The sequence below is a fragment of the Ipomoea nil genome, unplaced genomic scaffold (assembly GCF_001879475.1).
Source record: "Ipomoea nil cultivar Tokyo-kokei standard unplaced genomic scaffold, Asagao_1.1 scaffold2921, whole genome shotgun sequence".
In the NCBI taxonomy this organism is placed as follows: Eukaryota; Viridiplantae; Streptophyta; class Magnoliopsida; order Solanales; family Convolvulaceae; genus Ipomoea; species Ipomoea nil.
This window is the reverse complement of record NW_017619349.1, coordinates 2,068,288-2,087,780: the sequence shown is the minus strand read 5'-3', so window position 1 is coordinate 2,087,780 and position 19,493 is coordinate 2,068,288. Positions and strand designations below refer to the sequence as shown.

The 19,493-nt window shown below is 34.9% G+C and overlaps 3 protein-coding genes and 3 non-coding genes across 11 annotated transcripts; 1 reads left to right on the top strand and 5 right to left on the bottom strand.

Annotated features, from left to right (window-relative positions):
* The first annotated feature begins 7,756 nt into the window (after positions 1-7,756).
* On the top strand, positions 7,757-9,007 carry LOC109160812. Its single transcript, XM_019309058.1, has 3 exons — positions 7,757-7,821; positions 7,976-8,626; positions 8,719-9,007. The coding sequence occupies exons 1-3, from the start codon at positions 7,757-7,759 to the stop codon at positions 8,828-8,830; spliced, it is 828 nt and encodes a 275-aa protein (XP_019164603.1). The 3' UTR covers positions 8,831-9,007.
* Positions 9,008-9,280: 273 nt separating this feature from the next.
* On the bottom strand, positions 9,281-9,354 carry TRNAR-UCG. The gene has a single exon. It is a non-coding gene; the product is annotated as a tRNA-Arg (tRNA).
* Positions 9,355-10,808: 1,454 nt separating this feature from the next.
* TRNAR-UCG lies at positions 10,809-10,882 on the bottom strand. The gene has a single exon. It is a non-coding gene; the product is annotated as a tRNA-Arg (tRNA).
* A 791-nt stretch (positions 10,883-11,673) lies between these two features.
* LOC109160885 (40S ribosomal protein S10-1-like) lies at positions 11,674-13,493 on the bottom strand. The gene is made up of 5 exons (XM_019309146.1): positions 13,342-13,493; positions 13,180-13,228; positions 12,771-13,050; positions 12,544-12,679; positions 11,674-11,926 (listed from the first exon to the last, which is right to left on the bottom strand). The coding sequence occupies exons 1-5, from the start codon at positions 13,342-13,344 to the stop codon at positions 11,843-11,845; spliced, it is 552 nt and encodes a 183-aa protein (XP_019164691.1). The 5' UTR covers positions 13,345-13,493; the 3' UTR covers positions 11,674-11,842.
* Positions 13,494-13,600: 107 nt separating this feature from the next.
* Positions 13,601-13,674, bottom strand: TRNAR-UCG. The gene has a single exon. It is a non-coding gene; the product is annotated as a tRNA-Arg (tRNA).
* Positions 13,675-14,083: 409 nt separating this feature from the next.
* Positions 14,084-19,037, bottom strand: LOC109160880 (transcription factor BIM2). 6 transcript variants are annotated; one of them, XM_019309138.1, is made up of 9 exons: positions 18,812-19,037; positions 18,520-18,640; positions 18,288-18,372; positions 17,279-17,348; positions 17,077-17,172; positions 16,285-16,700; positions 15,430-15,559; positions 15,149-15,256; positions 14,084-14,526 (listed from the first exon to the last, which is right to left on the bottom strand). In XM_019309138.1, the coding sequence occupies exons 2-8, from the start codon at positions 18,611-18,613 to the stop codon at positions 15,149-15,151; spliced, it is 999 nt and encodes a 332-aa protein (XP_019164683.1). In that variant the 5' UTR covers positions 18,614-18,640; positions 18,812-19,037; the 3' UTR covers positions 14,084-14,526. The 6 variants fall into 6 exon arrangements, with proteins under 6 accessions (XP_019164683.1, XP_019164685.1, XP_019164684.1 ...); XM_019309140.1 differs by lacking the exon at positions 14,084-14,526 and adding an exon at positions 14,533-14,658; XM_019309139.1 differs by lacking the exon at positions 14,084-14,526 and adding an exon at positions 14,684-14,831.
* Positions 19,038-19,493: the final 456 nt, after the last annotated feature.

The following is a 19,493-nucleotide window of genomic DNA, read 5'->3' as shown; positions in this document are numbered from 1 at the left end:
TAACATAATACACATAAATCTTTAGTATAATACACATCAATTTTTACATAATACACATAAACTCTTAGGGCGCACAATGCATTGTGCGTCCTGATGCACGGTATAATTTGCCCAAAATCAAAGTTATTATTTATAAAACCCAACAGGGTAGCTCAAATGACAAATGAGCTCTCTTTGTGGGGGAGAATTCCCTTTGGGCCAGCTTCTGTGCCTCTCGGAGCGAACCGGGTGGACCTGAATCGTTAAACTGACAGAGAAAGACCCGGACCACAATGTGTGGTTTACACCAAAAAAAAAAGTTATTATTTATATTACCAAAATTCGGCCCAAAAAAATAAAAACAAAACAAAACCCAACCCAAAATCTAACACTTGACCCAACCCATTATATATAACCCTAGACACGACCCATTATATATATATATATATATATATATATATATATATATATATATATATATATTTATATAAAATCTGCAAATCCCTAACCCTAATCCATTATTGCGCTGCTCGATAATCTCTCTCCCTTTTTGTCCCATCTCCAGCTTTCCGCCCTCTGTTTATCTCTGCTTCAGGTCTAATCTCTTTTCTGTGAATTTGATTAGATTTTAGGTTTCATGTTTATGGGTTGACTATTGTTTCTGTGTGTATTGTACTGATATTTGTTTTGAACTTATAATAATTATGCATTAATCGATGAAAGGGCTTTGTTTATTATCTACTTTCTTATACACTAGTAAGATGTGGCCTTTTGGTGACAGATTTGTGGATTTTTCTTTTTGGCGCTTCTCTAAATTGGAGTTAAATTTACACAGGAATTTGGATGTCAATCCGTGTACTTGGGATAGGGGTTCTGTTTTTGTTTTTGAATCTATTAGTATGTTTTTACAACAATTGCTGTTCTGCTTTTATTTGAATTTATTTATTTATTTATTTATATTATTCATCTTTGCTAGGACTTTGAAGTTATTTTGATTATTCTCTGATGAGGAATTTATTGTGTCCCATTTGTTTATAAAACCTTAGTTCACTGGCAGTGTTCATCGATTCTAAGTTCTCTTGACTTTTTTTTTTTTTTTTTTTTTTTTTTTTTTATAATAAATAAAGTGTGAGTCTTTTCTGCTTATTTTATCTTACAGAGTATGTGTGTTTATGATAATGTTATGTTTATATTAAGTTTGATTTATGGACATATAACATAAGAATGAATTGGGTATGCAGAATGGAATCTCAAATCAAGCACGCAATTGTGGTGAAGGTTATGGGCCGCACTGGATCCAGAGGACAGGTAACTCAAGTGAGGGTAAAGTTTATTGATGACCAAAACAGGTTTATTATGAGGAATGTGAAGGGACCAGTGAGAGAGGGTGATGTCCTCACCCTGCTCGAGTCCGAGAGAGAGGCTAGGAGATTGCGGTGATGGCTTTTTTATCTATCAAAGTACTATGAGGGTCTTGAATACCTTTTGATGCCTTGTTAAGTTGTTTCGACGTAATGATTAGTAGTTGGAATAGTTGTGTGGGATACTCAAGTCTATGTTTGATTGAGCTATTTTTACTTGTATTTTCAGTTTGGACTGCTGTTTTTGGCTACTAAATGGAATGTGATTTTGATTATATATGTTGTCTTTAATTTAAGTTTTATTCTACTAGTTAATACATGCTTAGGAGCTGCTCTTTGTGAAGTTCTGTTGCCTCTGCATTGATATTATAGTGTGTTGTGGGCCATTGATCGAAATAGGAGTTTGGTTAAGTTTTTGTGACATGAGATTAGGGGCAGTGGAGAGAGGCTTTTTGGGATTTTACCAAATCAAAATGAATTTTTAGGTGAGAGCTTATGTCTCATTAGTCATGATCACTGTAGGTTTTGATATATTGATCTTCTTGTTTTGAGCCGATCATCTATGAACAATTTAGATTGTTTTATCTCATTGATCCATCCTTTGCTGATTAGAGTTATAAGACATGATTTAGATTAATTTATCCTTGTGATTTGATATATTGATCTTTTTGTTTTGAGTTGACCATTTATGAACAATTTGGATTGATTTATCTCATTCATCTTTTGCCGATTAGAGTTATAGGACATGGTTTAGATTAATTTATCCTTGTGATCCTTTGACAACTGGAATCACAAGCTTGTTTGTTTCCCAATCCATTGTGTCTGAAATTTAACTTACCTTCAAATTATACATTAAATTTCATATTTTTTTTAGTAGTGCAGTAATGTTTTTCTATTTCTTGTATACTCTTTGAATTAAAATTAAATAAACTCTCCATCTATTTTTAAAAGCACAATATTCTCAAACTAAAAAAGCTTTAATTGAACTGTAAATTCATAAAAATAGTGTAATTAGCTTATATAACTAATGATGGCATGTTAATATTAAGTTACTCAACATTAGATCCCGTCTAATATATTTATCATATTCATCGTTTGTAATATGGAAAAGATCCGTTGTAGGGAAATCAAATTCAAACAGATATAAACCAAGCATAGAGATCAGCTGGTAATTTGTAGGTGAGTGTGTCATATTTTTCAACCGTTAAAGGCTTAAATTGTGCTGAGTATATCTAAAGTCGTCAAAAGGTTTTTTGAAAAATATCTTTTTTTTTTTGGGATGTGTTCATAGGACTCACTTTGTCTTAAAGTTTCGAATTGTAAGCTCAAAGAGTGTCTCAACCATTCGTAACCGAAAGGTTGCAAAAGATCAAAAGATGGAAGGACTTAGGAATAAGAGTGATCCATAATTTGGCATACTTTGATTGCTCAATTTAATAAGAGATCATGATGTTTATCCATTTCTTTTTTTCTTCCTCCAATCAAATTTGAAGGACTTAGGAATAAGTGTGATTAAGAAAGAGATAAAAATGTAAGTGAAAAAGAAAAAGAAAAAATTAAACAAAATTTAACATTTAAAAAAAAAAAGAAAAAAAAAGAGAAGAAGTTAAAAGTAGTATAAAAGTCCCACTCTGACGCGCCCCAGTGGACGCGAATTGCGCCTAACGCGCATTGCAGTGTTTTTTTTTCCCAGCCATTAACTTAACCTTTGCAGGGTATTCTTTCTATTAAAACATGTGCCTCCTATCAGTTGCTCTGCAGAATACTATTTTAATAATTAGATATTCACTTCTGATGGTGATGCTTTTAAGTTCTCGGATTCTTGGGAGTTTATGAAATAATTTTTCTAATTTTTTTTGGCTCCGTGCTCGAGTAATACAACGGGCATGAGCTGGTTGTACATGATTAGTTTGTGCGACGTCATATACTCATATAGTCATATATATGTATGCTGTGTGTTTTTGAGTGCCTTTAATAATAATAATAATAGTAATAATAATAATAATAATCTTGGAATTTAGAATTGATGTGATATATGAAAACATGGAAGCGGGTTTTGTTGTTTACACCAATCCCCATGCAACTATTTTCGTTTTCTACATATTTAATTGCCCAAAACTCTAGTGATCACAAATTCATTTATTTATTATTTCATTTTATTTTATGCAACATTATGACTTTATGACTATTTATAACTTATTTTAAATAACAGCTAAATTATTATTTTTATTTGGCAAATAAATATGAGGTTAAAATAATTTATTTCAAACTTATATTCAGAAACTAAAACAAGAAAAATGGAGCGTGGGACATGATTAGACAATGTGTCACGTGGGCCTCGCACACAGTAAAACGGGAAAGTAAGCCATTCATATTCCTAGTCTTTAGGTAGATCATGTACTTCCCGGGTGCTCAAGAAGAGCCCTAGCAATTAGCTAACTTGTTCATTTTGGGCCGAGAACGATCGGCCATGGTCGATGTGATCGACTAGCGTATTTTGATCGGAGTCTGACACAATGACTAATTCCTTGTCGAATATAGATACCTCTAAAAGTGAAATAGAAGACTTAAGACTATTCAATACTCAAGTTTAATGATCGACTATTTGATGTTTGGTTAATGATAAATGAGTCACGTTTACTCAATCACACTTAAGTAATGATGATAGTGAAAGTGGGCGTGCACATGCTATTTAGGCAAATTATATATATATATATATATATATATATATATATATATATATATATATATGTCTAGGCAATTAGGGTTTCCCTTTCGCTCAACAACGAACCACAATATATGTTGACACCATAGACACCCATTATCCATTTTGGCCGACCACGTCGCTATCCCCATCTGTCATTTTTGTCCTATAAAAATTAAACATTTTTATGCACTGCCCAGTGCCCCCCTACGGCCTACCCTTCACATTTTCAGTCCCTATAATGTCCACTCCCTTAACCAACCAATTTACATTAACTAATGAATAAAAATAATTTTATTGTAGGTCAAAATGTAAACATTAAGAAGTAAGACCAAGAGAGAAAAATTAAATAATATCTTTTTTTATAATTTTTATAAATATAAATATTTGGGTATTTATATAGTAAATATATGGTTGATTTTAATGTCAAGTACATTTTACTATATAAATGAAAGAAGATTGTTGGAGATTTATATAGGTTATGAGTATAGTATAATTTTTTCATAAAAATTAAAGTATAATATATAAATTATGAGTATAGTATAATTTTCTCCTTCTTTTTTTCAACCCCTTAAAATAACTAAAATATTTTCACTTTTTCATATTTGGTAAAAGGCATCGGATTGGAGTATGAAGTATTGAAGAATCTTCTATGTTGTTTGATCAAATTTATTCATTATACTAATTAAAATATATTTTATACTATAATTAGATTCACATTATATCTCTCATATGACCATTAAATATGTTAGGTGTACTATGTGCATGTTAACATTAACATATCAACTTTATTGGTATAAGTAAATCAATAAAATAAAAGTTTGACATTTACATAATACATTAATGAGGATAACTAATAATTCAGAAATTTTATAAGTTTAGACATAAGATTCAATTCAATATAGTCAAATGACTTTGTACAACTTAAAGTTACTTAGTCAACGAATGCCTCAAAATAGATACATTGTTTTGAGAAGTTTTTAAGGAATTGAAATAAATAGGATAATTTCACCAAGGGCCATGTGGTCCAATGGTACCAAGTTAAACTCCTACATTGGATGCGCTATTGACTCTTTGTATTTCAGTAAATTGAGAAAGCAGTTATGAACTGCATTGTAATAGAGTTAATAGTATTAAAAAAAAAAAAGATAATTTCTTTTAGTTTGATTTATTTTTCGTTCTCACAAATATTAGTTCACAAGATAAATATAAAAAATAAATAAACTAATGTGGAAATTGAAGACTGATTGAGTGATTCGTGATTTATCTCCTCCCGCGTCTTTGAATAGGGTTCTGGAGATTTATGAATAGTTTAATATATGGATGACAATTCGCACCATTCTTGATCACTATCCTTAAAATATGGATGGAGAAATTTTTGAGTAATTATTATAATCTAAAAGAAAAAAAGGAAATATATACACACACATTATTTTAATTTTTAAAATTATGACTTAAATTCTTATTATTTTTTTTGAAAGTTACTGGCTCTATTACATTGTAGTATTTGTTTATATACTTTCGCCTCCACTAAGGCTTGAACTCATAATCTTCCAATTGGAAGTCCAACTTGGATACCATTAGACAACGTAATCCTGGTTAAAAATTATTTTTTAATTATTAAAAATTACAATAATTTAACACGTTGACTAAGAATTGATCGGGATGGGGAAATTCCATCTCCACCTAATTTTCATAAGAATAGAATGTGGAATATTTCTAATTTCCCGTTGAGGATGAGAACGACCAAAATAAAGAGATAAAAATAAGGTCGGGATAACAAAAATGGGGACGGAGAGTATACTCCTTGTCCTATTGTCATTCCTATTTAAAGTAAAATATATCAAAAGAAAAAAAAAAAAAAGAAAAAAAAAGTATGGACAGGTAGATGAAGTTTTGACTTTGTATTTGTCTTTGTCCCTCCCATTCCCATCCCCGGAAAAATGTCAAGTGTCCAACAACATGGATTCTATTGTCAGACGCTGTCTTTTCTCTCTCTCTACATTCTTCAAAATACACACACATATTTCCGGCCGGTGCCGCCGGAGATTAACTTTCCGGCGAACCCGAGATTCTGTTTTTTTTTTTTACCCTTTTCTTTATTCTCTTTTCTCTTTTCGCCACATCTCTCAATAATTAATGCCTTTCACCCTCCTTCGTGCACTGCACTCTCTCTCTCTCTCTATCTATCTATACATACATACATACAAATGGGTAACAGAATATTAATTGCGGGGATACATACGGCGGAACAGACCATGGAGAGAGAGATGAGTAGTTGACCCCTTTTTCATGGCTTAGGGATACCCACTAGGCCACTACTATTATTACTGGCTGCCACTTTCCTTTTCTTCTCTCTCTCTGTCTCGCTTGTACAAGTACAACACCCACATATATATATCATATATGCATACATACACTTTTATACATACATTATTTTCTCTCTCTCTCTCTCTCTCTATATTCATCTCATCTCCGCTGCAATATCAAAGGTAATCTTCCTCTCTCATTCTCTCTTCCATATGTTTGTGATTATATGTATTGAGATATTTGTTTGTATGTGTGTCACAACTCTGCTCTTTTTTTTTTGGGAATGTTTAAAATTTTGAGGTTGTTTTTCCTGTGTGTATTTCTTTGATATGATTATAGTTCTAAGCTTTGATATGATCATTCGCCCTATGCCTCGACCCGACAGAATTTGTGAATGTAGTAATTCACGTTGACTTTGCGACTCATTAGGTGGGAGGACCTAGCCTAGCTAATGCCCAGAAGGAGCCTACATAGCGGCCCATTAGATAGGAGGACAGTACCTAGTGCCAACAAGGAGTTAACCATATTGAATGTAGCTCCCACACTAGGGTTACTAGATTCGATCCTGTGTTCTTGCCCATAATTTGGTACCTAAAAACCAACTGAGCGTAATTTTTTAGATGACGATGGAAACTCCACAACCCTTTCTCGAGTGTGAGTAAACCCCGTCTTGTGACCCTAGCTGATAAAGGACCACAATGAAAGTGACTGGCTCAAACCAAGGGGATAAAGTGAATGCTTAGGGTTACATTAACTATGTTAAAATTGGATCTAAGTTCTGATTAGAAGTGATTGGTGAGTGAGAGCTATGGGATTTTGGGTTAAACTTTTCAACAGCTACATTTTGTTGGGGCAATTATTACTCCCTTATAGATGATTAACTGTAAAGGCACCACTTTTATTGTCTCATTATGATGAGCTTTGAATGATGGGAATTCAACTCTAATTGGATTTAGTTAATGGATACCTTCCCCTTGCCCACAATAGGCGAAATTCCCTCGCCCCTAAGGTCCCCACACTCCGGCCCGACAAAATAGTAGAGGGGTAAATCACGGTGACTCAGCTGTTCATTAGGTGGGAGGACCAATGTCTGGGGCCCACAAGGAGTCCACCACATTCGGTGCAACTCCCACACTGTCAGGCTCAATCTTGTGTCTTTACCCACAATCTACCACCCAGAAACCATCTGAACTGCCCGTGTGGGCTAGTTGATTGCATTGATTTTTGTAGAGGAGTGTCTCTTGATCAAACATTTATATCCATCCTTGTTACACCATGATTTGCTGTTCTAATAATCCCTTTATTATCCTCCCTCCCTTTTTGGTTTCCATTGAAAATGTATAACTCAACTCATCTTCAAGATCATGTGGCAGGTTATCAGTCTTATCTACCTGGGCAGTAGATGTTTGCATCACAGCTTTCGCGAATCCTCCAAGCTCTACCCGCTGATGTGAACTATGAAACCTGGTAATTTCCAAGTTCTTATGTTCTCTCTTTACTGTGCCTCCTTAAAATCTATCCCAAAATCTTATATTGTTCTTGTGTTATTCTTCAATTTGTCTGTAATGTGTTGTTCTGCTCTAAACATGATTTTTGAACCGTTACGTTTGAAATGAAATAGCAGTGAAGAGAAAACGAGCACGAAGGAAAATCAGCCCGAGATTATATGCATAAGCAATGATGGCAAGGAGGCAGCAGATCTGTTTAGCTTTGGCAAAAAAGGCGTGCTTGGTTCGAATAACTCAGACGAATTCTCAAAGGTTCGAGATCTCGATTGTTCTCCCGAGAGTGTTGAAAAAAATTCAGAAGGTTTGCAAGTGAAGAAGGATGACCCGAATGGACTGTTTCATTTCATTGCTCGAAAGACAGGCGAACAGATAGTTTTCACAGATATTTGTGTCGATAAGGCGGGGGTACCTTGTAAAGTTTCAGTCGAAAGCCAAAAGGATGATTGTGCCACGGGATTTCTAGCTCTGCAGAAGCCTCCCGGGGACGAAAACTTGGCGGGCCATACTGCAATATCAACGCTCGAGCCTGAAACCGAGCCCTCTCAGGAAGAAGGGAATCCCGAGTTGCAAGAAGTAGCTAATAGCGAGGAAAAGGCGAAAGGAAACCGTTCAATTACTAGCAGGGGGGATGAATATGGTGAGGGAGAGGCTAGTTTTTCTGGGCTCGGTTCGGTTACTTACTCGGGCTTGATACCATATTCTGGGAGCATTTCTGTTCGATCGGATAGCAGCACAACTAGCACGAGATCCTTCGCGTTCCCAATGTAAGTTTCTACCGAGTTTTCGACGCCATTATTATCCATCATTCCCTGGTTTGATAAGTGGTAATTAAGAATGTGTGTATTTGGGGTTGCAGATTACAATCAGAGTGGAATAGCAGTCCTGTGAAAATGAGGAAATCAGATAGGAGATTGCAGAAGCATAATAGGGGTTGGAGGCTGCAGGGTCTTCTTTGCTGTAGATTCTAAATTCATTTATAAATACATCAGATCTCACCCACAAGCTTATATTGCATGGGTATTTTGTAAGTATATAATTTAGTTTATGAATCTTAGGCTAGCTTGCAGACCATGTCTTAACACCTCTATTCTGTTTCAGTTCAGAAGAACTACATTGCATTATCTAGCAAATCATTTTTGTTCGAATTTTTTCTACTTTTGGTGTCTCGACTTTTAAAATCTTGCTACATTTGATCTTTCGGACTAATTTTCTATGACCGGTGATCAAATTTGTGTCTTTTTTCTACCTTTGGTCTCTCGACTTTTAAAATCTTGCTACATTTGGTCTTTCGGTCTAATTTTTCTATGATTGGTGATCAAATTTGTGTCTTTATGGTGCTTTCCTACAATCTTCAGGTCTAATTTTCTGGTTGGTCTTCTGGTCTAATTTTTCTATGATCAGTAAATTTTGTGTTTAAACGACCACAGTGGGAGTCGAACCCACGACCTTCTGATCCGAAGTCAGACGCGCTAATCCACTGCGCTATGTGGTCAGGTGACCTATATTTCTAAAGGATCATATTTATTTGGTTAACAAATGCCGTGCAATTCAATAAGTGATGGAAATTAATGTGATAGACTATAGACTTACAAAATGTAAATGAGATGATGTTAGATATATTTTTTCCTTTAGATTAATCTTCGATTTTTTGGTTTTCTCTTGAAAAGTCGATAACCAATTGAAAAATTAAAATTTTTTTTTACCTTAATAACTGAAATCGAACCGAAAATCAAAATATTCGAGTGGTTCGGTTTTTCGATCGATCCAATTTTTTTGTTCACCCCTCACTATTACTACAGTGCTTCGTACACTTGTGATGACATATTAAAATTGTCCATCATAAACTACTAGAAGTAAAATTCAATAATTAACTTTCCGGTTGACCAAGAATTAACTGCTCGATCATGCACTCTATGCATTAAGGGATCATAATAATTTATTTATTATTGACTCATGGCGATCCTTCAAGGATTGACTTGGGATCTATGGACTCTTTTTGATCAAATATCCATAATCGAGGGCTTGGGCCAAGATAATGGGTGACCGATAAAATTAGTGCTCTTAATTTACCTTTTGGGCAAAACTATATTAAAAATTTAGCACTATCATTTTGTTTAAATACTCATATTTGATTTCTTCAATATTCAAGACTCATGTCATATAATTTTATGATAAAACTAGCACCATCAATATGCTTGAATTTGGACAAATAATCATAGACTTTTGAATTATTATCAAGTCAATTTGACACTAGAGTCATATAAATTGTCCTATTGGTTAGTGCTATTATCATATAATAATAATAATTAGTGCTATGAATTTGCTTTCTGGGCAAAACCATATTAAATATTCATGCTATAACTCCTCTTAAAACATATGGTACGATGTCAGATAGATCACAACATTCAGGCTCATATCATATAATTGTTATAACAAGAGCAAGTTAAGATTTTGTAACAACAGGTGCAACTTCACAAAATCATGTCATTGTTTTGTGGTATGAAAACCAAGAATAAAATATCACATGCTATGTTTTTAGTAATATTTTCTAGAAATTAACTTTAGATTGTAGCTATCATTCATAAGATGTGAGATAAGTCTCAACATTTATACTCTATAACAAATAATAGTCAGTTTACCATAACAAATTTTTTTGGTAATAATAAGCAAGTTCAAAAAAATGCACAACTCGTACAAAATAAAGCCTTAACTTTGGTTAATTTGCAATCAAGGTGACAGATAGCAAGTTCATAATTAACAAAGTGCATCCTTTATTATTACCATTAAAAACTTGAGATAACTCATATATATGGTTAGGTAATTACAACAAAACCTTATCAACTGACATATTTGTATTGAAAATTTGGAGAAAATATTTGGATTTAGTGCTTGGAGAAAAAAAAGGGGAAACATGCACCGCAGAAAACTTTCAAGCGCGCGAACAAACGACCACAGTGGGAGTCGAACCCACGACCTTCTGATCCGAAGTCAGACGCGCTAATCCACTGCGCTATGCGGTTAGATGAGTGTGTTTCTCCAAAGAAGTATATTTATCCTATGCGATCAGGTGATTGTATCTTTCCAAAGAAGTATATTTATTGTTCGTTTTATTTTTTTTTTTTAACTTTTTAAAGAGATGGGAATGTATATATGTATGCCTACGCTAATTAAAGCTCTGGTTGTTTAGAAATAAAAGCAGTTATACATTGCATCTTTGTTCACTTCAATATCATAATATTCCCTTCAAATGAAAAACGAATAGTAGAATATTGACTATTTAATTTAAATGCTTTATTACGATTACGGTATATTAACATTCATTATAAATGTGACTATGATTGATACACAATCAAACATTCAAATTTTCAAATAAAATAAAAATGACTAGACTTCCACGTGTGACAAGACATCTTATCTAATGGTGACTTGAAATCAATAAAATTGGAGTATTTTTAATCAAGTACATACCAAAAAAAAAAACACATTTAACCACAACGAGGATGAATGCTTTGGTTTATATCTTGTACAACAAAAACTTGAATGATAGACACTTGGAAGTTAAAATTCTTAACAGATAATGAAGATAGTTTGTTGATTGATGAATTGCTTATGGGTGAAAATGATGAACATTTTCTCAATATAAGTGTGTATGGCCTTGATGCAAATGCTTTTGAGGGTGAGCCATCACAAGCAACTCAAACTCAATCAACTACATCCTCAAGCAAGAAAACTAGTACTCAAGGGTTAAGGGAAAAAGGAAAATTGCAATTAAGCGATGAGAGTGCATTACCACTCAAACGATTTATCTTAGATGACGATAAAATTAAAATCCAAAATCAAAATTTGCACTAGTTCAGAGGAACACTCATTAAAAACATCATTTTCTGACATTGTTGATTGAACAAGGAGGGTAAATGTAGTATCCAAATGCTTCAGATTGTTTGCATCCCCTACAACTAGGAACCCAACAAAATAAACATTTAAGAGAAGCTTGAACTTGGGGGTGCACCGCCACCAAATCCTCCAGCACCGCGACCAAATCCAGGTCTTCCTCCCGCACCACCCTACAGGTCAAAGTAACAAGTCTCTAATTTGTAAAACTTTAACCTTAGTTCAATTCAATTAATCAATAGAGTAAAACAGAACAGGAGCCATAACGGTTAATACAAATCGAGGAAATAGTTTATAGGTACAAAAATGATCGTATGGCAACTGTGTATACAAGAGCATTATTGGAAACAACGGACCAACACAAATGAAAGATTTAATGGAGCATTTAATAACTAAAGAAATGAAAAATTGGAGAAAAGAAATTAGAACATCCTAAGTTTCTATAGAGCCACAATTTCTACCAAAGTCATGACTTTCCCTTTGAATAACCTAAAGTTCCGACCCAACATCTAATCTAAAACCATAATTTGATGATACTATATGTTCAGAAATGTGCAGACTGCATACTGATGTTTCATAGTTCAATGGGTGCTTTATGGACTGACTAAGTGACTAACTTATAAGGAGTACTATATTACATATTGGGAATTAATCTTGCAATTGAACCTAATTTCTAAATTATGTGCAACAAGGAATCTAAGATCCGGTAAACAAGCAAATGCATTTTTAACAAGCTACAACAGACATTCATGAATTCCAGATTTCAGAGGACATCAAAGCAAGTGATTACCCTGAAGGCAGGCTGGTAATCAGCAGGAGCTCCACCCTTCTCGCCTCCAAATTCACCGGGTGGGCCTCGTGGACCTGCTCGGTATCCATCTCTGTCACCGAACCTTCTCTCCCCATCACCAAACCTGGGCGGTCCACTGCCCCAATCGGAAATCACATCAAAGACAGTCAGTTTAGAGAAACCAACCTAGATTTTCAAAAATGGTGGAGAAATCAATGCATAATTACCGTGGACGGTCACCAGGAGGGCCGCCCATTGGCCTGCCGAGGGGCTTGGCAGACTTTTTGAGAGTGTTGGGGACAATCTCAGAGGGAAGGTTAAGGTACGTCCTGAGGAACTCAATGCCATCGTTTGTAAGATACCAGTAATAGTGCATCCAAGCAAAAGTTTCCCTCACATACTCCTTCGATTTGAAGCTCTGCATAAGCTTTATCACCTGGAGATTCGGCACATCAATCAACGGATGCTTCGCCAAATTGTAATCCTTTTTGGCATAGCAAACTCCCTCTTCATCATCACAACAACGCAATTTCAAAAACACGCAACGCACTATTCAGATTGAAGAAAAAAAATACGAGCACACATACGAAAATAAGCATCTTATGCATTTATGAATGTATCAGCGTATATACACACCTTGGAAGAGATATTTTGAGATCTCTCTTCGGTTCTTCTCAGAAATGATCTAAAAAAAAATGTTAAATGAGTGTATTAGATACATAATTAACGTGCAGATACATAAAGTGCATAGCTATGAGGAATCCGACTGTAGTGCCGGTAAAGGTGCAGAGAGCATACCATTGCGGCGGCGGCGCTGTGAGGATTACGGAGGGATGGAAGTTTCCGGCGAGTATAGCTACTTTAGTTAACTCCTCTGAAAACCCTAAATTGGTTGTGAACGAGGTTTATATGGGTTGGATTGGATCCGATTCAGCTCCTACTAGGGTTGGGAATTGGGATTTATAATTTGGGTTTTACATTTTTTTTATTAACAGTCTTTTTTCTATTTTGTTGAGAAAAAATTAGTTTATTTTAAAAATATATTACAAAGTTATAACGACCACAGTGGGAGTCGAACCCACGACCTTCTGATCCGAAGTCAGACGCGCTAATCCACTACGCTATGCGGTCAGGTGGCCTATTTCCCCAAAAGATTATATTTATTGTTGGTTTATTTTTTTATTTTTTTTAAACTTTTTTTAAGAGATGCGAATGTATGTATGCCTAATTGCCTATGCTAATTAAAGCTCTGGTTATTTATTTAGAAATAAAAGCAGTTAATGTACATTGCATCTTTGCTTCCCTTCAAATTAAAAGTAGTAGAATATTGACTATTTAATTTAAATGTTTTATATATTTTTTGTTTTATATGGATAAGTTAAAATCTCGGTGATTAAGGTTGAATCTTATTTTTTTTATTTGGTGCTCTATATTCAGCCATGTTAAACGAGTAAATTTTGAATTTATTTATATAGAAAAAATAGTAAATTAAAGAGTTAATATCAAATTTGACTGTTTCGACTTATAACAATATTTTCAATTTTAGTAATAACTATTAGTTTCACCAAATTTATTCTTCAACTTTATTTGAATCGACTAAATTCGATATAAAATATCATTGCTGGTACTCTGGTATAAGGGAGAAGCTTGATAAAATGTTCAAAAATTGAAAGTACATTGTACATTTTGAAGCCATTTAACACACTATTTCTCATTCGTCAACAACTCTTAATTGCTCTGAAATGTAATTCACCATGGCACCATGTCATCCTTGTATAATGGCAGACATATGTTTCTACTGATACTTGCAAATTGAGTTAATGCCAGTTGAGATCCTCGGAGTATAGTGGCACCATCACGTTTAGTCTTAAAACTTCCAATTTAACCACCCTTGTTCCTTCAACTTTTCAAGTTAACCACCCTTCTTCCTTCAGCTTTCAACTTTTTAACCAGCCTTGGTCCTAAACTTTGCTCTTACTTAAACTATAGAAGAACCACGACTGGTTAAAATTAAAAGTTGCAGGATCAAGGGCAGTTAAATTGAAATTTTAGGACTAAACGTGACGGGTGCCACTATACTCAAGGATCCTAGCTGACATTTACTCCTTGAAAATTTTATACAACACCAAATGAACATGTACAGATAGTGTAAGCAAACAAACATTTAGAGCTTGGATGGCGATTAAACCCTAGATAAATTTGATGGTTTCACATAACCTCATGGTGGTGGGAAAGACCACATATGGACTGCAGTTTGAATCTTGGTTTTGGGTTGTGTTGTGCAAAGCCTAAAACACACAGTAGTATCAATAATACTTTTTTTCTCAGGAATGAATCTGAACAGATGGTAGTTTAGTTGATTCAGATCATTAAGTTTTGGAGTTCTATTGGGGTTTTGGATTAAACTAAGATGAAGACAATGACCTTCACCAAACAAAGTTGAAAAAGAAAAAAAAAAAAAAAAAAAATGACACAGCAAATACATGGGTATGAACTCCGGGGGATGATAGAACAACAAGACTAAACCATATGCACAACTATTTTCTCAACTGGCAGGTCGTAACACAAAACTGACTTGAAATAGTTCAGGTACGGTATGCTGTACCTAAATCCTCAGCCTTTTCTGAGCTTGGTCCAAGTCATCATCAGTGCTTGTGTCCCGAAAATGTCCCACCGCTGGGCAAACAGATGGTGCCGGTTTGTCATTAGTATCCTGTAACAAATAAAAATACAATTTAAGGAAAGAAGAAAGTGTATCTGAAGAGGGCAGATCGTGGACCAGGGCATCAGTACACATAACATTTTACTAATCCCCCCCCACAAGCCCTTCTTCCATCAGGGGATTTCAACTTTCAAGATAATTGGAATGAGAGAAATATTCCAGACCCTGGCAACCATTAGCGATGAGTTTAATCCTCTATTTGCCCGTTTTCCAAGATTTATCTGCACAGAGATGGTGGCTTGTGAAAGGTCTACACCAGTACTTTGCAATGCTTGTGCCAATGAATTTAGTAGCCTGATAAAGAAAAGGAGTACATCAATAATAACTTTCTCACACAAAAATTGGGTAAGATTGCTACTTTGTTAAATAAACAATCATTATTAAAATAATAACTCAACTAAGACTATGTTTGGAAATAATACGCAAAATTTACAGATTTTACTAATTACAAATTTGCATGTAGCTCTCAACCAAATTATGGAGCAAGTACAGAGAAGAAAGTGCAGCAACAGCCAGGGAGGTGGTGTGGGGGAGGGGGGTGGGGGTGGGGGTGGTCGAATTAAACTAATGAATTCGAGAATAATATCAAAGTATAGCTGGTGAAATGTAAAGACTACTTGATTGCTTAATTACCACACATAATATGTGGAGATATAACACATCCTCTAAGATCATGGCATCACACTATGCTAAGACATTATAAGTACATTCATCAAGCAGATGCAATGACGGGCCATTATTTAGCATCAATGCAGATAATTTAAGCAGGTTGTTTTAATGTTAGAAAGAGAATCTATTTGTCTGAGGTTCTGCGGATGAGCAGATCAGAACTAATCTATAAGCTATGCCAAGACACTATAAGTAACAGCAATCATCAAATGAGGGGCCACAATTTAGCACCAATGGAGAGAATTTAAGCCAGTCATATTAATCGTAGAAAGGGAATCTATTTGTGTGAGGTTCTCCTGATGATTCAGAGCAAAACAGGCCCCAACTTTGAATAGTATACAGTTACTCACCCCTCGGAATAAACACTTGAAATGCTAATTGTGCCACCCTCTATAGTCGACTCCTCACGATGACTCAGAGCTTCTATTCTGTTCGGGCATTCATTTGATTGAGCATCAGAAGCAGGCCTAGGTGTGGTGTGGGAGTAAGAACCTTCATTTTGGACAGCGGCAGGCAGACTTGCCTGCAGAGTCATGGGAGTTGTAACCGCCTTAGTAGCAAGCTCATTATGTGAATCCACCGCATTGAAGGCAGAATCACTGCTAGGATGAGATTCAATTGGATTCTGCTGAATTGGTTGCATGGCTGAAGGGACTGTGACAGGATTTTCATCAAACCTCCCAGCATATGTCGGTCCTGGACCAGTACCATTCTTTACAATTTGTGGGGATCCAACAAAACTCTGCATTCGCCAATGACTGTTTCTCTGGGCCAATAAGAAATAGATTAAACATCAGACCTTATCCAGAAATGCTTATCCAGAAATGCTTCTCAAAACAAAGCAAAATAAAGTTCGATAGAAGAAATATGAATGATAGAAGAGTCATAGAACAAAATAAAGTTCAATAAAGTTGCATGGACAAGCACTCATACGTTGTGTGTGAGTTTGTTTACAGGAAATAGAAAGACACGTCATCTGAAAGTTAATGGTGGATTGGTGGTAGAATATGTAGACATAAAACTAGAGAAGTCATGACCGTTCTCTCATTTCTAGTTATCCACATATTTTTCTTTTTCTTTTTCCAATGTCATTGCAACCTAGTGAGTTTAAAAAGCCACATTAAAAAGCCAAAGGAGTCTACCCATGGCATTAGTTTGGTTGGCTCAGAACTCCAAGGTTGATATGACCCTTCATACTTTTGTACCTTCTCCTGTAAAAACTGTACATACTGAATAACCTGCATACAAAGAACAGAGATGAATAACAGCAACAATCTCAATGCAAGGTTGGGACTTGGGAGCATAAAAAAGCAATGTATTGAATGTTCTAGTTCAGCAATGTACCTCCAGCAGAAATGATGCAGTATCTCGCTTTTGATCTGTGTTAGGTATCAGATCTCTTAATATCTGAAATCTGATTGAACTCAATTTTTTAATTAAAAAAAAAAGTAAACAACAAAATAAAATATCATCAAGAATTTGAAACAAAACATCACAAAAATGGTATTGAATGCAACTGCTAGTTCATAAAAACGTATATGTTTTGTCCTGTTTCCTTTCCCATTTTTTCTTCTGATTACATGCACATCTGAGATGACAAGATCATACATAAAGGCATAACCAAGTCTAGCTCAATTTAAAAAAAAAAAAAAAAAAAAAAAAAAAAAAAAAAGATAAACAAAAAATGACATCAAAAGTAACATGCAGAAATATTAGAATTTCATTTACTAGAAGAACAAACTCATAAAAATATAAGCAACTTCACAAAATGCAGATAGTGGAAAACTAATTTTATGTCATTATAAGTCAGAAAACAGAGGTTACGGCTGTTTTAGATGCTTTGACAGTGGTTCAAAGCACCAAGTGTTTGCACAGTTAACTACTACAAAAGCATAGTAACTAAGTTTGATACTTTGATCATAGTCCAACTATCTCTTGCCACCACCGATCACTCCCAATATGCCCTTTAGCATGTGTCAGTACCGCAATCGTCTAAATCTTGTAAATTTTATATATGCATCATAAAATCATTTGAGATTTTGATGTAAGCTACTTCTCTTTATTTTCAGAAGTTGAGTCGATAGATGGTTTGTCGGTTTGTCCTATTATAAAAGAGTTGCAAATATCATCCCTGCTTCCCCTTATTTTCAGAGAGAAAGTTAAACAGATAATTTGGACAAAAACAAGGCAATCAAAAGAGAAAACAAAACCTCCATTGTCAGCCCCTCTATTCCCAAAATCCCCAAATCATTATATCCAGTAGCCACCAAAATTCACCACAAAAACATAACTGAAAGGAAAAAACAAAATTCATAGATTTAACTATATAACCACACAAGAAATTAGATTATACCTCTCATTGATCTTACTCCTCCTACGCTGCTCCGTTACTGAATGCTTAGACCTTATTGCATTAGCCTTATCACTATTCTTTCCATCTATTCCACATAAAGAAGCATCATGTCATCCCAAAACAACAAATCCAAATTCATAATTTCACAGTTCTGAATCAAAACCCAAGCCTAGAAAATTTCCTATGAAGAAAATTCAAGCTCAGAAAAAGAGCAACGAAATGAAGAACAAACCTCTGGAAGTATTACTATTAGAATTCGTAGCATCTCTTTTGGAACCGAGCTCCTCCTCATCCTCTTCCTCCTCATGGCTCTTCACAGTTTTCATAGTATCTTTCCACGATTTTTCTATAACCTACATAAATTCAGGAAATTGAAGAGCGAATTGAACTTATATCTACTAGAAAAACGAAATCAAAATTATTTTAAAAAAACAAAAAAACTTGAGATCTATTGAATAAAATAAGGTCCCCGGGAATTGGAAGGAGGAGTAAAGAGATTAGAGATTTCGGGGAAAAATCGAAACCTTCTGTGAGAGTTAAGATTACCGGATTCTGTGTTCCAGGTGTGGAGGTCGCCGGAGAGTTTGAGTTTACAGTAAGTACGACTGCTTCGCCGGTGTATCTGGGTTTGGTGATGTGAAACAGAAAAGGTACGCTGCTTTAAATGTTGTACCATTTATGGGTTGTACATTGTGCATTATTGTTCACATACCTAATTTGCATGAAAACGGTTTCACGAGTTGTCGACTCATGTGACTCAATCCATTATTATGAAGGCTATTTTGCTCGATATAATAGGGGGAAATTTTTTTTTCCTATTTTTTGAGTGATGAGGTGAATTTGTGAGAGTAAATTATGGAGATATTAAAAATGACTTAAGAATGAAAAAAATGGAGTTTAAGAGTACATGATTTTAGATTCAGAAAAAGTTCACAACTTGATGTTCAACAAAATACTACTATCTAGAGCTTAGAATCTATGATCCATAAATTAAAAGTGAGGGGTGTTTGAGAGTGATTCGGAGGAAGTCATATATGGTCTCATGCTGGAAGGTATGGAGAACACTATGATTCATAACCTTCTTGTTGCCTGCAAACATGAACTCCGCGGCATTACGGATTGGAGGATAGCTTGGATTGTACGGGAGCAGAACTCCACAGCTGATGCCCTTGCTAAGCTTGTCGGAAACTGGCCCCAATGAATACA

Coding starts and splice junctions, on each gene's coding strand:
- LOC109160885 (XM_019309146.1), bottom strand. Junction 13,051..13,179: donor CTCAAAATATCTCTTCCAAG/GTGTGTATATAC, acceptor GTGATGATGAAG/AGGGAGTTTGCTATGCCAAA. Junction 11,927..12,543: donor ATTACCAGCCTGCCTTCAGG/GTAATCACTTGC, acceptor TTTGACCTGTAG/GGTGGTGCGGGAGGAAGACC.
- LOC109160880 (XM_019309138.1), bottom strand. CDS start 18,613: ATGAAAACTGTGAAGAGCCATGAGGAGGAAGAGGATGAGGAGGAGCTC. Junction 18,373..18,519: donor TAATAGTAATACTTCCAGAG/GTTTGTTCTTCA, acceptor TATGTGGAATAG/ATGGAAAGAATAGTGATAAG. Junction 17,173..17,278: donor CTGCATCATTTCTGCTGGAG/GTACATTGCTGA, acceptor CTTTGTATGCAG/GTTATTCAGTATGTACAGTT.
- LOC109160812 (XM_019309058.1), top strand. CDS start 7,757: ATGTTTGCATCACAGCTTTCGCGAATCCTCCAAGCTCTACCCGCTGAT. Junction 7,822..7,975: donor GATGTGAACTATGAAACCTG/GTAATTTCCAAG, acceptor GAAATGAAATAG/CAGTGAAGAGAAAACGAGCA. Junction 8,627..8,718: donor AGATCCTTCGCGTTCCCAAT/GTAAGTTTCTAC, acceptor TTGGGGTTGCAG/ATTACAATCAGAGTGGAATA.